We start from the raw sequence: 17,556 nt of genomic DNA, 5'->3' as shown, positions 1-17,556 counted from the left end.
AGGCAGGCTCACAGGGCCTGGGACGAAGGGCGAGGACTGTGAGTGAATTTATCCAGAGACAAGATAGAGCCTACTAGAGCCAGACACCCCCACACTTACAGGTGTGCGTCCTTGGGCAAGTGACCCCATCTCTCTGTGTCTCAGGCTTTGCATCTGTGAAATGGGGCAGTAACAATGCAAGCCTCGAGGGTTATTGGGAGGATTGATTAATTACTTTAATGAACCTACAAAGAATGCTTAGAGCAGAGGCCGGCCCACAGTCAGGCTCGATGAGTCTGCTCTTGTTACTCTTCCTGCCTCTCCTTGCAATGCCTGTGGGAGCTGTGGGCTGGTGTTGGGGGGCAGAGTGGGGTGTGGGATGGGGAGGTTGATGGGGAATGAGTCACAGCTCCTCTGATGTCCCTCCTGTGGGCCTGGCTGCCTGGCTCCTGCCCCAGCCCCACCTCACCCAGCTGGGTGACTTTAGGGATTTTACTCAACCTCTCTGTGCCTCTGCAAAGGGAGGCCAATAATAACGGTGCCTAGCTCAGAGGGCTGTGTGGAGGATTAAATAAGCGATTACAAGCAAAGCTGCAATCACATGAGAGGCTATGAACCAGAACTTCCCCCTGAGCCCTCCTGAATTTCTGACCCACAGAAACCAGGGAACATCACTAAATGGGTATTGTTGTTTAAGCTCCTGAATTTGGGGGTGAAATGTTGTACAGCAACAGTAACTAGAACATGAACATGAGAGGACCCCTCTGACTATTTTGTGACTCAGAGCAGGGGCAAGGCTGAATGTGTGCCATTGTCCATCCCAAGTGAATGCAAACTGCTTCTGGACTCATTATCTGACGAGTATCGAAAAGAACACATTTTCCAGATAAATAGCTACATACCAAGTACCAGAGGCTGCATTCAACTGTTCTAATAAAGATACTGCAACCATGAGAGCGCCTGGTTAAATTTCTGGTAGTCCACCATCATGTGTCATAAGCCATTTGGTTTTGCAGATTGGAGAGTTGAAATAGATGGGGTAAGCATACTCCACAGTGTCCTTCCTATTGAATGAAATGAACCCCTTGGACATAGTGAATGAAGTGGCTCTCTGAGAATTCTGAAACATAAATGGTGGATTGGGGAAGGAAGTCATAACTTAAAAGAATGAATGATCCATAGTTGAGTTTCCTGGGTTTTTGTCCCACTTGTATCTTTCAGCCTGGACCCAAAGACAGTCTGAATCATGGAACCATGTACGGGTGTGAGCAGAAAGAGCTCCAAGGGAAGTCCTCTCTTTCTGATCCAAGGACTAGGAAGAGGGGCTCTTATGCGAGAAAGACAATGGAGGAAATCCCTTGTTTAAAAACACAGCCCAGTCATACAGAGTGAAGTAAGTCAGAAAGAGAAAGACAAATACCCTATGCTAACACATATATATGGAATTTAAGAGGAAAAAAATGTCATGAAGAACCTAGGGGTAAGACAGGAATAAAGACACAGACCTACTAGAGAATGGACTTGAGGATATGGGGAGGGGGAAGGGTAAGTTATGACAAAGCTGGAGAGAGGCATGGACATATATACACTACCAAACGTAAGGTAGATAGCTAGTGGGAAGCAGCCGCATAGCACAGGGAGATCAGCTCGGTGCTTTGTGACCGCCTGGAGGGGTGGGATAGGGAGGGTGGGAGGGAGGGAGACGCAAGACGGAAGAGATATGGGAACATATGTATATGTATAACTGATTCACTTTGTTATAAAGCAGAAAACTAACACACCATTGTAAAGCAATTATACTCCAATAAAGATGTAAAAAAAAAAAAAACCAAAAACACAGCCCACAGAGGGTAGGATGGAAACTGAATTTAACTGGGTTAGATTCTAATTGGGTCAATTGCATGCTAAAATGCACCCCCCCCCCAATATTCTCCGTAGGATTTAAATAGGACCCAGAGTCTCATAACATAGTATTAAAAAGTATGCAACCCCAAATTATTTGAAATACAATTAACTAGGAAAGTCTGACAAATTGTCAAGTGAACAGACAACTCATAGACTTCAACTCTGAGATGATCCAGACATTAAAATGAACAAGCAATGGCATTAAAGCAGATATTATGAACATGCTCCAAGAATAAGGACGAACACTTTAGAAACGAATGGAAAGATAAAGGTCTCAAAAGAGAAATGGAATCTACAAAAAAGAACTAAGTGGAAATCTTAGAGTGTAAAAATAAAAGTAACTGAAATAAAAAATTTAGCGGATAGGCTCAGCAACAGAGTGGAGATGAAAGAGGAAATAGTCAATTAACTTGAAGGTAAATCAATAGAAGTTATCCAATCTGAATAAGAGGAAGAAAAAAAGGGCGAAAGAAATGAAGAGAGCCTCAGTGACCAGAGGGACTATAACAAAAAGGCTTCATCCATGTCATCAGAGTCACAGAATGAGAGGAGAAAAGGACTGGTTGCAGAAAATAAATTTGAAGAAATAATGGCTAACAACTTCCAAAGAAGTCTCACTTTCAGGATGGCAGTATGGGGGACACTGGGGGCCCATCCTCTAGCGAAACGAAACTAACTGGTGAAAACTATGGCAAACTCAGACTTCTAACTTCAGCTCTCACACGTACAGAGCTTGGAAGTTGTCACTCCCATCCTCACAACAAGAAAAGGGCTCAATGCTTAGATCCATCAGAGAATTCAGGTCATAGGGCAAACAGCCATCCTGAAATCTGGAGAGAGATAAACACATAGAATTATAGTCAAGGTCATCTTACCTGAAGCAGAGGCTGCTGGAGCCGGTGACTGGCAGGAACATTTAAAAGGTAATTATGACAAGTTCCTGAAGACTTGAATGTGGACTAGCTTGAGAGTTAAAGACTACTGGGGACCCAGTCTTAAGGCCTGTCTACCATTTTGACAAATGTCCTTGGGGAAAAGATGATTCATACTGACTGGCAGAACTCTAACTCACGTCAAGTAAAGACAGCCTTGAGAATGGGGTCCTCCAGGGAACTAGCAGACCGCTCAAACAATGACACTTCTCCGGGAATGAGGCTTTGAAGTTGTTCCAATCAATCCCCTTCTGCCGACCTTCTGTGGCTGCCAGGCTAATGGTTTTCACCAAGATTATGGGCTTTTGGTTTTCAAGTCTACTGTGGAGCTGGAAAGTGGGAGATGCGTACGCTAAAGTGTCACAAAGCTGGCTGTTCTGACCAAGATTCAGCCATTTTTTATTGAATAAACACCCCCCCAACCCCGGCCCAGATTGCTGCAAGCCTTTGGTTAATTTCCAGAGTTCTGAAAACATTGGTTCGGACAATTTTTGCTGGTTTTCTGATTGCTTTTATGTAGGAGAGAATTTTTGGAGGTCTTTAATCTGCCGTTGCCACTGACATCCTTCTGACGAGCTTTTAAAATGTGAAAATGTCCTATTATAAGTCATAAATGTGTTCTGATTAACCAGGTCACTTGTATCCAGGGGAACCTTAGACCAGTTAATTAGGAATTGAAATTGTTAGGGGAGGGAAGGACCCATCAGTGGGCTATAGGAAGAAGTCCAGGGAGCAGTAGGAAGAAAATAGTATCCAGAGATGGACGGTGGGTGTGTGTCCAGGCAGGAATGCAGTTTGGAGCCGTGGTCAGAGGGCAGCAGGACCCGTGCTGAGAGTCCCAGGTGTGTGTATGTGCCCGTCTTTATCCACCTTGATTCTTGGGGCCTCAGCCCTGGGGAACTCTCAGTTCTGACCTAATGCTTGCCCAGAGAGGAAATGAAGGTAGTTAATGCCTGGGTTCTCTGCAAGTCAGCTCCTAATTGCTGGTTTCCAGTCTGGAAGGTCCTTTCTGTATTTCAGGTCTTTCACAGTCATAACAATCATTCAGCTGCTTACAGAATTTAACTACTCATCCTGAGCTCAAAGATCTTCTACTTCTGTGAGTGTGGAAGATGTTTCCCCTCTTAAATCCTCACCAGAATACGCTTGCTGGTTTCCTACAATAAGCCTTCTTGCAGTTCTGAACCACGGGACTGTCATCCCCTGACGCCATGTTGGTTGGTAGCAATGGCAAGTGGAGATAGTGGTGGGTCCGGACACGATGGCAGGTGTTTGGCAGGAGCTGAGAAACACCAGCCTGAATCTGTTCATTCTCACAGGGTCAGTGGGGTCTCTCGATGTCTATGATGTTTCCCTCCTTGATTTGCCTTTTTGTTACTCTGTGACCTTGTGCAAGTCATTCACGTACAACTCAAGGCCTCAGCTGTGGAGTGAAAGGGTGGGGCTGATCCTCTAAGGACCTCAAACAGTGAAAGCATATTTATTTTTTATTTGAGGGGACAGCGTCCCCCAGCCCGGGTAGCCCTTCTTCTTCCTTCTTGCATCCAATTTTTCATAAATCTAACCTGTATTCACAGTCTCAACTTCCTTACATCCCTTTCTCTTCTCAGTTCCTTAAAATCAGGTTTCTTCCTCTAAAAATATGACTCTCACCCAGGGCATCAATAATCTTTTTGTATGCAACTCCCATGACCCTTCTCTGTGCTTATCTTTCCCAAGCCTTTCAGCAATGAACATTCTGGAACAGTTTGTCCTTCCTCCTATACTTCCTCCTTGTCACTTTCACCATCCTCTTGCTGAGAGAGCAGAGAAGAGGCCAGTATGACTGGGTGCAAGTAGGCAGAAGAGAGGTGGTAGAGGACGTGTATCTATCAGCCTCCTGGATGTCTCCCTCGAGGTCCCACAAGCACTTTCACATAGCAGGGCCACAGCTAAAGGCATAATATTCCTGCTGAAATCAACTCGTCCTCCCATATTTCCAGTTACCTTTGGGATTCCCCACCTGAGACACGGACGGGAGCCCCACCTGCTCCCTCACCTCCACCCTTCCAGGTCCACCTCCTGAACATCTCTCTAATCTGCCATTTTCACTTCTTGCGTAGTGTCTTGTGTATCATCACTTTTGCCTGGAGTGTTACATCTACCCAACACCCTGTCCACCCATCCTAGGAACCCCAGAGCAGTCTCTCTGAAATCCACACCCATCTGAACATCTTCCCGTTCTGGCTAAGACCATTAAGATTTCCAATGTAAGGTCCAAACTCTGTTCTACAGCTCCAACCACTCAGGCCAGGGCACTTTCCCAACTATGAGCCCTCCAGCGATGGTGAAGAATGACAAGGCATCTTGTGCAGAGAAAGGACAGTTTTATTTGGTGACGAACATGGAATGTGACATATGCCTGGTGGGAAAGAAGGGGAAGCAGTTTCCTTGGCGAGGAGGCTGCTCTGGTTTCCAAACATGCCCGTGTCATGGTCCAGGACACGGGCCAGCCTTCTGTGAGCCCTCAGGTGCTGGGCAGGGCGTGGATCGAGCAGCAGGAAATGGTTCTGTTGGGACAAGACCCCAGCCGGAATGGAGACTCGAAGTCCCCGAGTCTTGCTGGTATTGGCCCATCATCAAACCCCCCCCTCCAGAGGGTGGGGAGGAGGCTGAGACCCTAAGGCTGGGGTGATCTTGTCCCTGAGGCCCGGGGTCAGGGGGCTCCTTGTGCATGTACTTGAGTGAGTGTGTGTCTGTGTGTCCATTTGTGCGTGGCACGTTTGCATGTGTGTGTACATGTGTGCGTGTGCTGACATGAGAGTGTGTGCCTCTGTGTGTCTGTCTGAGTGACCATGTGTGTGTCCGGGCATTTGTGTGTGTGTGAGTGTGCACGTATCCATGACCATGTGTGTTTCTCTTTGTAGCTGTGTTGCGGTGCCGCCTGTGTCTCTCCACCTCTGTCAGCATTTCTGTGGACTTCTCTGTGCATCTTGGTGTATGTCTATGTGGCTGTTTGTCTCTCTCTTTGGATGTCACTGTCCCAAGCCCCCTGCTGCCGCCACCAGGAGAAGAACAGCCAGCTCCCAAATCCTGCAGAGTGGGTTGCAATACTCACTCAGCTCAGCACAGGCCAGGTCCCTTCCCGCAAAGCTGAGACTTTGATTCCAGCCCATACATCAGTGCGTCTGGAAAATGAAGAAACAATAACCACAGACCAGAGTGAAGGAGCCCAGGGACCTCCACAGTCCTCTGGAGGCCTGGGACTAGGGAATGGGAACTCTGAGATCCAACCACGCTCAGGCAGGGCTTGGAGGGGACCGTACCGCCTCCACCAACCAGCCCAGCTGTTCTCAGTGTCAGGGCTGATGTGGGGAGATATAGTCTATGCCTCAACAGGATCTGGAGAATTCAAGGCAAAGAAGAAATCTGAAATGGGGAGAGTTGAGGCTGGAGGGACCTAGCCGTCCCACGTGTGCAGGGACAGAGCTCCCTGGGGGAAATCCCTGCTCCTGCAGTGGGGAGGGAGGGCTTGGAAGCAGGTACTTACTGACGGTGGAATGTACTAGAGTGGCGTCCAAGTGATCGAGAGCCTCAGTGACCAGAGGGCACACCTGACCCAGGGGCAGAGAGGAGAGTTAGGCAAAGTGGCACCTTAGGGAGAGCCTGGCAGCAACAGCATCCCCAGTATGCATTCTCTGGGGACATCGTCCATCATTTTTCTGTATCTGAGAGTGTCTGATTCGAAGCAGTCCCACAGATGAATGTTCACACATCCACACTGGGTGGAAGGAGGAACTGAAGGCATGGGTGAGGTGCCCAGTCACGCAGTGAACTGTTGTTCGCTGTGTGATCTGGCACCTGTTTCTGAATACGGTGGACAACACTGGGAGGGGTGAGTTTCTGGTTATAGGAGGCATCGAAGCATAGGCTGGGTGGGCCTGGTCTGCAGCCATAGTGGGGGTGGCCTGGGAGCTTCTTGGGGCAGGAGCCCGTCTGTTTCAGCTGTAGTGTGGACACACACAGGGCCTGGCCCAGAGCAGAAACCAATCAATACATTTTGAAGGATGAAAGGAAGAAACGTGGACAGATGGGTCAATGGACAGATAGACGGATGGATGGAATTTACTTATTAAACTGAGAGGCTCAGAAAAGCTCACCCCAGGGGCTTCTTTTAGCCTGAGAAGCTCTAAGAGCCAAAGGTCAGGAGCCCCCTCTTGTACTCACTTACCTTGCCCTGCACCAGCCCAGGAAGGACATTATTCAAGATCCCAGTGATGTTGTCAATAAGGCTTTCACTGGGGAGGGCGCCCGACCTGAAAGAGAAAAGCCACAGGCAGTGCAGGGGCCTGAGGCTGGTAGGGAGAAGCACTTGTATGAGCCCACTGCAGACTCAGCACCGAGGAATGGAACCTGGCCTCGTGCCTCCACACCCACACGATCCACAACAAGGGGCACATCCAAAGGGAGCGATACACGGCACAGCAACGCACATACCAGGTACGTGTAGAATAAACCCACAGTGCCAGGACACAGTAGGTGTTCAATAAGGCTTTGTAGAACCCATAAATGAATGAACAGTGCTTAGTATGTAGTTGTCATGAGGACTCAATGAGATGATACGTGTGATGCACAGCACATGTGTTCAGTAAACGTGAGCCATGATGGGGGCGACTCCTGTATATTATACCTGCCCCCATCTCCCTTGCAGCAGCAACTGAAATAGTAACCCAGGTAGGCTCCATAGCTATTTTACCCTTTACTGGCACAAAGCACGTCACATCTATTATTTTAGAGGATTCTGTCGATAATGCCAAAGGAGCTCCGTATTGCAGTTATCTGAGAAAGCTGAGACCCAGGTTGGGGAAGCACTGTTCAAGTTCACACAGGAAGCCCTCCATCTCTTGCCACACCCCTCAGGTAGATGGGGCTTGAACTCAGATTTCTTGTTGCCTAATCCAGCACAGAATTGGTCAGCCTGGCCTAAGAAGGGATAAGTGACCATTTACCTATTCATCCGTGCTTCCATGCAGCCATCCATCCATCCGCCTAGCCATCTTCTCACCCTTCCACCCTCCCACTCATCCATTCTCCCATTGTTCTATCTTCCCAACCATCCATCCATCATCCCATCCTATTGTTTCTGGACAGGAGTAGCCACCCCTCTGGCCTCACCCGTCAAGCAGGGAGATTTGCAGGCTGCCAGGGGAGAAAGTGCAGTTGCAATGGACGATGTAGAACTTCTCCTGTTCATCTTTCACAGCTAAGAGTTCTGAAGTGATGTTTAGCTTCACAGCCAGCTTCAATGGACTTCCAAACAAGGGCCTGCAGAGAAGACACTCTGTTGCAGCTGGTCTCACCACATCCCAAGGCAGAGGAGGCTTTTCTCCTTGACAGAAATGCCAGCCATCTTGCCCACAGCTGTACTCATCTCATTTCCCAGCAGAGGAAACCAAGGCTCACAGAGGTTAAATGAGTTTCCCAAGTGACTGAAGGTCACTCAGCATGGCAGCAAATGAACTGAAGTTGGAGGCTCAGTTCTGTTAGACAGACTCCAACACCTTTTTTCTTTTTGACTACCCAAGATCATCAGGGTCTCCTCTGGTGAGCCATCCTCCCATTCCCCCTTGGGACCCACTCACATTTTCACACTGAGGACCATGGCCAGAGGGATGGTGACATAGAGACGATGGCCATCAGGGCTCTTCAGGAGGACAAGTTCCAGCAGCTGGGGATCAGTGGTCTTCAAACTGCCCAGGGAGCAACATTGGGGGGAGAAACATTAACTCCTCTAGTTCTAAATCTAGAAACCACACCTAACTCCACCTTACCCATCCCAGAGTGGGAGCTACCCATGAGGTGGGATGGAGGAGATAGGAGGGGAGTCTTGCAGCAAAAGCCACATGGGTTTCGAGTCTCACATCAATTTTTCCCAAACTCTGCCCTGGGTCAGATCCAGACACACACATGGCCCTCTCCTCATCTCAAGTCTATAAGGTATTCCAGGATAGAGACTGTGTCTGGGTTATATTTTCATTCTGTATGCCAGCTCAGAGCCTTACAAAGAAAGGGCCCACTCTATATTGGTTGACTTTGTAGACTGATGAGCAGGGGGGTAGATGGATATGTGGGTGGATGCATGGAAGAGTAAGTGGTTAGATGGAGGGAGGATGGACAAATAGATGGATGGATGGGTAAGTGGCTATTGGAGTCTGGGCAATTGGAGTAAGTCCTGCACGAACATTTATGGTAGGAATCACTCATCCTGCCAAGTTCTTCCATGGCAGGTCAATCAACAATGTTTTTCATGGAGAAGGAGAAGCAGGAAGTCGGGGAGAATGGAGAGAGGGTGGAAGTAAGTCTCTTCTCTGAGCCAGCCACTGAGCCAGGTGATCTACATCTTTTCAGTCCTCCCAACAGTTTTTCTCTGTGGGTACCATAATCTTCGTTTTACAGATGGAGAAGCCAAGCCCAGAGAGACTGAGTGCCTTGCCCCAGGTCACCCAGCAAAAATCAAACTCAAGCCTATCTATCTGTCTTCTAGTCAGGGGCAAGCACCTGGGTGGGTAGGAATCATGGGAATATCCCTGACCCAGTCCTATGGAGGACCTAGGCTTTGCCAGCTCACTGGCATCAAACTTTCTACTATTGCTCCTTGCTTAGAGAGCTCTGAGGTGGCTCCTGGATTGTTCATCTTGGATTGCTCCACGGACATCACATAATGATGTCACTGAGGAGAGTAGCTTACACTTTCTTGCTTACATCAAAGGCCACAGTGTTCTAAGGTATTTCACAGGTGAGGAGAACAAAATTACTATCATATAGTGGAAAAGACCTTGGCTTTGGACTTAAGTCAGTTAGAGTTAGAACCCTCACTCTGCATCACTCCTGTGGTGTGATCACAGGCACCTTCCTGTGCCTCGGTTTTTCCATCTGTAAACTAGGGATTATTAAATTGACCTCAGAGGACTATGGTGAGGATTATAGATGATGCTGGGGACTAAGGACGCGCTTTAGGACTGGGGGCAATTGCTAGTTCAAGAGGGCTGGTGTTCCCTGCCAGACTGTGAGGCAGGTCTCAACCTGAGTCCTGGCCTCATGTTCAGATCACCCCCCCACCCCCTTCAGGGCCACTGCCTGGGGCTGTTAGATCTCCAACAGGGGTTCTCCGGTGGGGTCCAAGGCCCTATTTTAGGGCTACTCACTCAACGATGTTGTTCAGGAGAGGAGTCAGTAAGGGCACTTTCCCAAGTAGGCCCCCCCGCTGGCGACTGGGAGAGTTCCCTCCAGTCTTCAGGATGTCCAAGAGTGGAAGGTTTTCGAGAGTGTCCAATAGATCCTCGGCGAGCAGGGCATTGCTGAGAGCTGGAAATGGGTATGGGGCCCTTGGGGGTCAGATCTGACAATTATGGGTCCTAAGTCCTTGCCCCCTTTTATCTCTCTTCCCAACCAACCACACACACACACACACACACACACACACACACACGCACAGAGACATACACTCACACCCCTGAAGGAGGTTATCACAGACTCTCACTTACCACTTGTCAAGCTTCCAGCAAGATCTGTGGGACTCAAGGCCAGGGATGGAGTCACAGGCAAGGGCAGTGTCTGGTCCAGGGGCAAGGTCAGGGCTTCCAGCAGGACCATGGTCTGGGCCAGCAGCCCACAGAAGACAACAAGGCGCCCAGTTTGAAACATCTTCTCATTCAGTATCTGTGGAAAGAATGACAGGTCCACTGTGGCACGACTACAAGAGAGGAACCCATCCACCACCTGCCCCTGTCCCTGCACACCAGGGAGTGAATAGCAATAACTAACGCGTTTCCTCTGAGCCAGGCTTTGGGTTGAGTCCTCCACACTCAGGCAGTGGAGGGGCGGGGGACGGAATGGGCAGATCTCACCTGGCTTCTCAGGCGTCCCAGCAGATGTCTTGGTCTCCTCTTCCCTGCTGGCTACTGCTGAGGAGGCAGCCTCTTTTATAGTGTGGGAATCCGGAAACGAGCAGTTGAATGATGGGTTTCGAGATAACTCAGAATTCTGCAATCTGGTGGTGTCTTTCAAAGTAAGACACCAAAGTAATAATTGCTCTCCAAAGTAAATAATTGCCGATCATATTAGTAGGTGGGACAGTTAAGCCGTTTGATTGACAAGTTAAACAGAGGAAAACTTGAGATGGGGATGTTACTCAAGACTTCATGGTTTCACGTGTGGGACTGAGGCTGGGGACCCATGCTCTGAGGTGGCCTGAAGATCACATTTGGAAACACTGGGAGAGGCAGCCGGTGGAGCCCAGGAAGGGACCTCAATCTCATATCCAGGCCTTTTCCATTCCTGGTCCAATTATTCTTCTCCAGTTGGAGGGCTCTTGTTCCCAAAATGTCAAAAAAGAGTCAAACTCTCTCTGATTTCCCTACATCTGGGGCACCCCTCAGTTCCAGGGCAGGGGTGTCCTGGTTTCTGAATCCTAATTGCGTGACAGTCACATGCTGGGGGCTACACATCCTCACAGAACCCTGGAGGGAGGGGTTGCTGTTCCTCCTTTGCAGAGGAGAAAACTGAGACCCAGTGGGGACAGGTGCCCAAGGACACAGAGAGGATGGGGCAGAGTTAGTGAGACAGGCTGGGACCTGGGACCTGGGACTCTTTGCTGCAGTGCTTGCACCTGGACAAGTGTCTCCTCAAGCAACAAAATACAAACAAACTATAAGGGACTAAACATAACCGCGTGCATGGGCAGGTGGGGCAAATTATGGACAACAAGATACAAAAGGACCTAAAACCCATCTGCCACTTCTGAAGAGCCAGGAGCACAAACAGAGTACTGCGCATGCCCCCTGAACTCAACACCACCAGAGGGTGGGCAAACTACGTAAGAAACCCCTCTAGCCTGATCCCTGGACGCACCCCTACCCTCACCCCATAGAAGGAACCAGCTTGCCCTGCCTCCGGGGGGGTGAGCAAGGGAACCTGTTACTAGTTTTCACTCCCCCCTGCTGCAGCAGGGACCCCCATAAAGGCTTGCCTGAATTTCTTGTCTGGCCTCTAGTCAATTTCTGTTGATTAAGGAAGGCCAAAAACCCTGGTCAGCATCATTAGGACTCAACCCATTGGATAATAATAACAATAAAAACAGTGTCAACAGCTAATGCTTGCCAAGCTCTTGCTGAATGCCAGGTGCGGCATCGTTTTTCACCTCCAGCCCCTCACAACCCTGTGTGGGATGGGAACGAGTACGTCCATTCTACAAGGGGGAAACTGAGACTCGTAGTGTGAGGTGACGCGTCCAGAGTCTCACAGTGGGCATGGGGCCTAGGCATTCACGCTCTAGTCCTTTCTCTTAATCACTGGGCTGAGAGACGAGGATGCCTTGGGCACGCTCTGACCGTTTTGCATCCCCATGTCTGTGAATGTCATGCCTCCCACTTTTATAACCTGGAAAATGCTTTCCAGTTTCCCAGGCCTGAGGGATTGTGTGACATCCCGGTCTGTACCCTTACCCTTTCTTCTTCCCTTCCCCAAATGAAGTAATGAGGCATTTGTTACCACCACTTGGGCCTTTGGAGTCTATTTTACAGGTGAAAAAAAGAGGCACAGGGAGGTCCAGGTCCTAGTCCAGCGAGAGCATATTATAAGCAAAAGCGGAGAGAGAAGGGCGAAATGCACATTTATGGACTACCTACTCTGTGCCAGGTGCTTTCCATACTTGAACTTCATCTTTGTCATGAGTGCTTGATATTGTTGAACCTCAAATGTCAGATAAGGAGACTAAGGTTCAGAGAAGGTGATTACTTCCCAGGGATACACAGCGAGTGAGTGGTGTCAGAATTCTCCCCTGTGTCTGATGCCCCTGTAATCAGTGAGCCACGCTGCCTTCCCCTCATGTCAGACCTTCACTGGAGCTGCTCCCACTTCCTGTGAGAGTCTGGCCGATGCCTCCAAGGGGCTGGGCCATGGCCTTGAACTCAATCATCTATTCAAGCACTCACCAGACTCTTCCCACAGCTTGTATGTTGTCAGTCATCCTCAAAGGGGTCCCCTTTTATGTTACCTTGGTACAACTCTTGTGGTTTGGGTCAGGTTGCCACTCTTTTGGGGGGAAATGGAAGCAGATAAGCCAAAGAGTGGATTCAAGTTGTTACTGGACAGCTAACAGCTGCTGGTTTGAAGCTAGGAGGCTGCATTTGTGTTACGGCAGAAAGGGGATGGATATGGGCGCATATTGCCCTGGTTCAAATCCTGTGACCCTGGGCAAGTCCCTCCAAACCTTTGAACTTCAGTTTCCTCATCTGTAAAATGGGAGGATAATATCTACCTCACAGGGCTGTGGGGGATAATGTCTAGGGATGGGGTATGAACTTCAGTTCATAAACTCATGTGTCTACATTTTTTTTTTGAAGATTTTTTTTGATGTGGACCATTTTCTAAAGTCTTTATTGAATTTGTTACAATATTGCTTATATTTTATGTTTTGTTTTTTTGGCCGCAAGGCCTCTGGGATCTTAGCTCCCCAACCAGGGATCGAACCCGCACCCCCTTCATTGAAAGGCAAAGTCTTAACCATTGGACTGCCAGGGAGGTCCCTACATTTTTTTTTAAATACATAATCCCTTCATTTATTTATTTATTTGCTTATTGGCTGCGCCATGCCATGCAGCATGTGGGATGGTTCCCTGACCAGGGATCTAACCTGGGCCTCCGCAGTGAAAACTCTGAATCCTAACCACTAGGCCACCAGCGAACTCCCCTACATATTTTTTTTCTAACGTATGTATAGTTTAGCATTTCACATGCCATTTTGCTGAGTAACAAAAACTTCCCCATTTCCCCCTGGGATTTTATTTCTGTTCCAGGGGCTTTATTTGTGCCAAGGCATCTGAAGAAGGCTGTCCTGTCCCTGTTTTGACTGGAAATATAGAAGCAGCCATATGCCATCTGACCCCTTGATGCCAAGATGCTGTGCTTCCCTCCCGTCCAAAAGGCCCCTTCGAATTTAGTCTTTACTTTTTTTTTTTTTGCGGTACGCGTGCCTCTCACTGTTGTGGCCTCTCCCGTTGCGGAGCACAGGCTCCGGATGCGCAGGCTCAGTGGCCATGGCTCACGGGCCCAGCTGCTCCGCGGCATGTGGGATCTTCCCGGACCGGGGCACGAACCCGTGTCCCCAGCATCGGCAGGCGGACTCTCAACCCCTGCGCCACCAGGGAAGCCCTAGCCTTTACTTTTTACTGGACACCCTTGCTGGACACCCAAAATTGTTCTGTGTCTCGATGCCTTGGGTCTCAGGCAGGATCCCGGGGGACTGCCACAGCCCATCTGCCTGGAACTACTGAGACCTTCCAGTTAACTTTCTCTCCCTGGGGTCCTGCCACCTCTCCTGGTTCTGGAAGGGAATGTGGACACAGAACCCCTCTGTTCTGGAATCCCGCACGTTGACTTGGGGTTTCTGTTGTCCTCCTCCCACGTCAAGGTTTGCCTGGGGAGAAGAAGGCCATGAGATACTTCTCAGAACCCACCAGAACTATTTTCTCTTCAATTTCTCTTTGACCCTCACACTCCACCAACCCAACATGGGAAATTTTCTAGTCCTGGGGTCAGGAAACCTTGCTTCAATTCATCATGTATATGCTATTCTTAATGTCTCCTATGCCCCAAATTTTGAAATTGAAAAACCCAGGCTTTAGGAATTCCCTGACAGTTCAGTGGTTAGGATTCAGCACTTTCACTGCCATGGCCTGGGTTCAATCCCTGGTGGGGGAACTAAGATACTGTAAGCCGCCGGGTACGGCCGATAAAAAAGGGAGAGAGAGTGAAAAGAGAAATAGTATCTTATACCTAAAACAAACAAACAAACAAAACAACTCAGTCTTTAAAAAAATTTAACCTACAGTAAAATTGACCTTTTTTGGGTGTATAATTCAATGAGTTTAACACATGAATAGTTGGTTTTTTTTGTTTTTTGTTTTTGCGGTACGCGGGCCTCTCACTGTTGTGGCCTCTCCCTTTGAGGAGCACAGGCTCCGGACGTGCAGGCTCAGTGGCCATGGCTCACGGGCCCAGCCACTCTGCGGCATGTGGGATCCTCCCGGATCGGGGCACGAACCCGTGTCCCCTGCATCGGCAGGCGGACTCTCAACCACTGCGCCACCAGGGAAGCCCACATGAATAGTTTTATGTAGCCACAATAATACAATAATACAGAACAGTTCCATCACCCCCAAAATACGCTCAGGCTGCCCTTTCATAGTTACCCCCTCCCTCTTCCCCTGCAACTGGCAACCACTGATCTATTCTCTGTCACTGCTGTTTTGTCAGAGACCCAGGCTTTGTAGACTCAAAAGCCTCCTCTCTGCTTCTGCTGAAGTTGCCCTTCCTTGAAACACAGGTACTGTTTGTTCCAGTGCCCTGAGCAGGGCAAGGGTCATGGGGCATCAGGAAGCATGGACGGACACCCAGCTAACATTTCAAGACAGTGTTTTCCGCATTGGCGATGTCAATGCCTCCCCAACGTGTTTGTCAGAAACTGGAGGTCATGCCCTTTTCTTCCTACGTATCAGATTGTGACTGTGTTTGGGAGCCTTTACTGGTGTCATTTTGCGAATCAAGGGATCCATTTTTATGTACTGAATTGAACTATGGTTTAAAATAGACTGAAAATGTAATGTTTCCCCTCTAATAAGTGGTTACTGTAAAGAAGAATGGGTTAGTTACAGATCGAATAAGGAAGCTACCTCTTCTCTGTATATCCAGTGTTTGTGGTTCTCTGTATATCCGTTTTATATTATTGCTAATGAACATGTGTTCACTGGTGAAAAATCGAGAAAATACAGATGAACTAAAAGGAAAAATTAACATCTAGAGTCCTGCCACTTCCCTTTTTATTTTAATAAATATCTGTCCAGTCCGGTCAAAAAAACCATGAGATCCATTTCTAAAGGGCAGAGTTCATTTTATTTTTCAAGGGACTCTGAACTATGCAAGGTCATTTTTCCAGAACTTGGGGGTGGGATGCTGGTTCTCTTCCCTGGGAGTCAGAACTCTGTACGGAAGGGCTCGGAAGTTACAAGCACAGGTGAGCAGGGCCTGGAGCAAGCTTCTGAGTATTTGGGGCTGAATTTCTGCTTCAATGACCGCCCCCAACCCCAGACCCCAGTATCATAATAGAGGTCCATTGTGAAACAAGCTCCTCCAGGAGAAAACACAATGAGTCCACAGCTCTGTGAACCTCAAAATGAAAAGAAAACAGAATGCGAGAAACCCAAGGAGGCCCCTTGAGAAAGGCACCCCTGGAAGGGTCAGGAAGAAGACAGACAAAAGCTGCCTTCACACGGGACCAGGCAACCTCGCTGGAGGATGGGGCCCAGCCCTCCCATGTTTGCTCTTTGAATCATGAGCCGGAAAACCCCTGTAAACTCAAGGCTGTCAGGGGGAATCATTCGTGTGAACATGGGTGTTTAGGGTTGCAGATCCCCAGTGAAGCATTTCGGATTAGGGAGTCTGAATTGAAAGATGGAGACATGAGTATCTCTTGCCCCATTCTCATCTTTGAGCTGTTGACACTTCCTTGTTTGAGCTTGTCAATCTAGCAGAACGCAGATTTCAACATTTTTCTCCCAGTGTGGGGTTGTGGGTGGGATAGGGGTGTTAGAAGGAAGGGATGAAAGACTGAAGTGGGGATTCAGAGTGGTCAAGGCTGTGGGCTCTGGAGTCTGGCTGCTTGAGTGCAGTCGACTTGGTCATTTCCTGGCTCTGTGACCTTGGGCAAGTGGCTTGCCCTCTCTGAGCCTCAGTGTCCTCATGCATGAATAGGATAGCAGCTTTGGACTTCATGGGGTTTCTGTGAGGATTTGATGTGATGCTGGATGCAAACTCCTAACACCAAGATTGGCACATGCAGAGTGCTTAGATGTACGTGCTACTATTATTGTGTGTGTGTGTATTTCCCCTTGATTTCTCAGTATGCTGTCCCTTTCCTTGGGTGGAGGAGGGCAGGAATCTATATTTAAGAAGTGAGTAGTCATTAATCAAATAATTAACAATGAATTAAATGACTTTTAATAAGTATTGCCCATGGACCTAGCAGATGCTAAACATATTGCAAATGTCTTTTCATGTACTCCTACAAACATCCTGCCTGGTAAATAGTTTTTATTTTCAAAAAAAATTTTTTTGTTAAAGTATAACATACATAAGAAAAATGCACGTAAGTGAACCGCTCAATGAATTTTCACAAACTGAACACCCTCCCCATAACCAGCACCCAGATCAAGAAACAGAGTGTTACCAGCCCTCCAGAAGGCCCTCCTACTACGTCCAGTCACTAACCCTCTCCCTGAGGGTAGCCACCATCCTGACCTCTGACAGCACGGGTTAGGTTTGCTGTGTTTGAGCCTCATATAGATGGGAGACGTGTGTTTCGGGGCCTGGCTTTGTTAGGTGTGTGAGATCCATCCACGTGGTTGTGTGGGTGTAGGTTATTTTCATTACTGTAGAACATTCCGCTGGTGACGATCCCACAAGGTATTTACCAATTCTATTTACCCATTCTTTTGATGGGCATTTAGGGAGTTTTCACTCTGGGGCTATTATGACTACGGATGCTATGAGCAATGTTGGACATGTCTTGCGGTGCCCATGTGCATGTATTTCTGTACCTAGGATCGGGACTGTGGGTCAGAGGGAGGAATATGTTGCCCTTCAGGGGATGTTGCCACGAGTTTTACAAAGTGGAGATGCGACTCATCTCCCTCCAGCAGTGTGA

The 17,556-nt window shown here is 48.5% G+C and overlaps 1 protein-coding gene across 1 annotated transcript; it reads right to left on the bottom strand.

The window, feature by feature from the left end:
- Nucleotides 1-5,918: 5,918 nt before the first annotated feature.
- Nucleotides 5,919-10,499, bottom strand: BPIFA1 (BPI fold containing family A member 1). Its single transcript, XM_004319419.3, has 7 exons — nucleotides 10,340-10,499; nucleotides 10,001-10,160; nucleotides 8,438-8,545; nucleotides 7,971-8,120; nucleotides 7,027-7,111; nucleotides 6,346-6,409; nucleotides 5,919-5,983 (listed from the first exon to the last, which is right to left on the bottom strand). Exons 1-7 carry the CDS (start codon nucleotides 10,497-10,499, stop codon nucleotides 5,919-5,921), a joined length of 792 nt encoding a protein of 263 aa, XP_004319467.1.
- Between the last annotated feature and the right edge of the window lie 7,057 nt (nucleotides 10,500-17,556).

Source organism: Tursiops truncatus, chromosome 15 (genome assembly GCF_011762595.2).
Source record: "Tursiops truncatus isolate mTurTru1 chromosome 15, mTurTru1.mat.Y, whole genome shotgun sequence".
Classification (NCBI taxonomy): Eukaryota; Metazoa; Chordata; class Mammalia; order Artiodactyla; family Delphinidae; genus Tursiops; species Tursiops truncatus.
The sequence above is the reverse complement of the archived record's forward strand: the minus strand, read 5'-3'. Positions and strand labels throughout refer to the sequence as shown.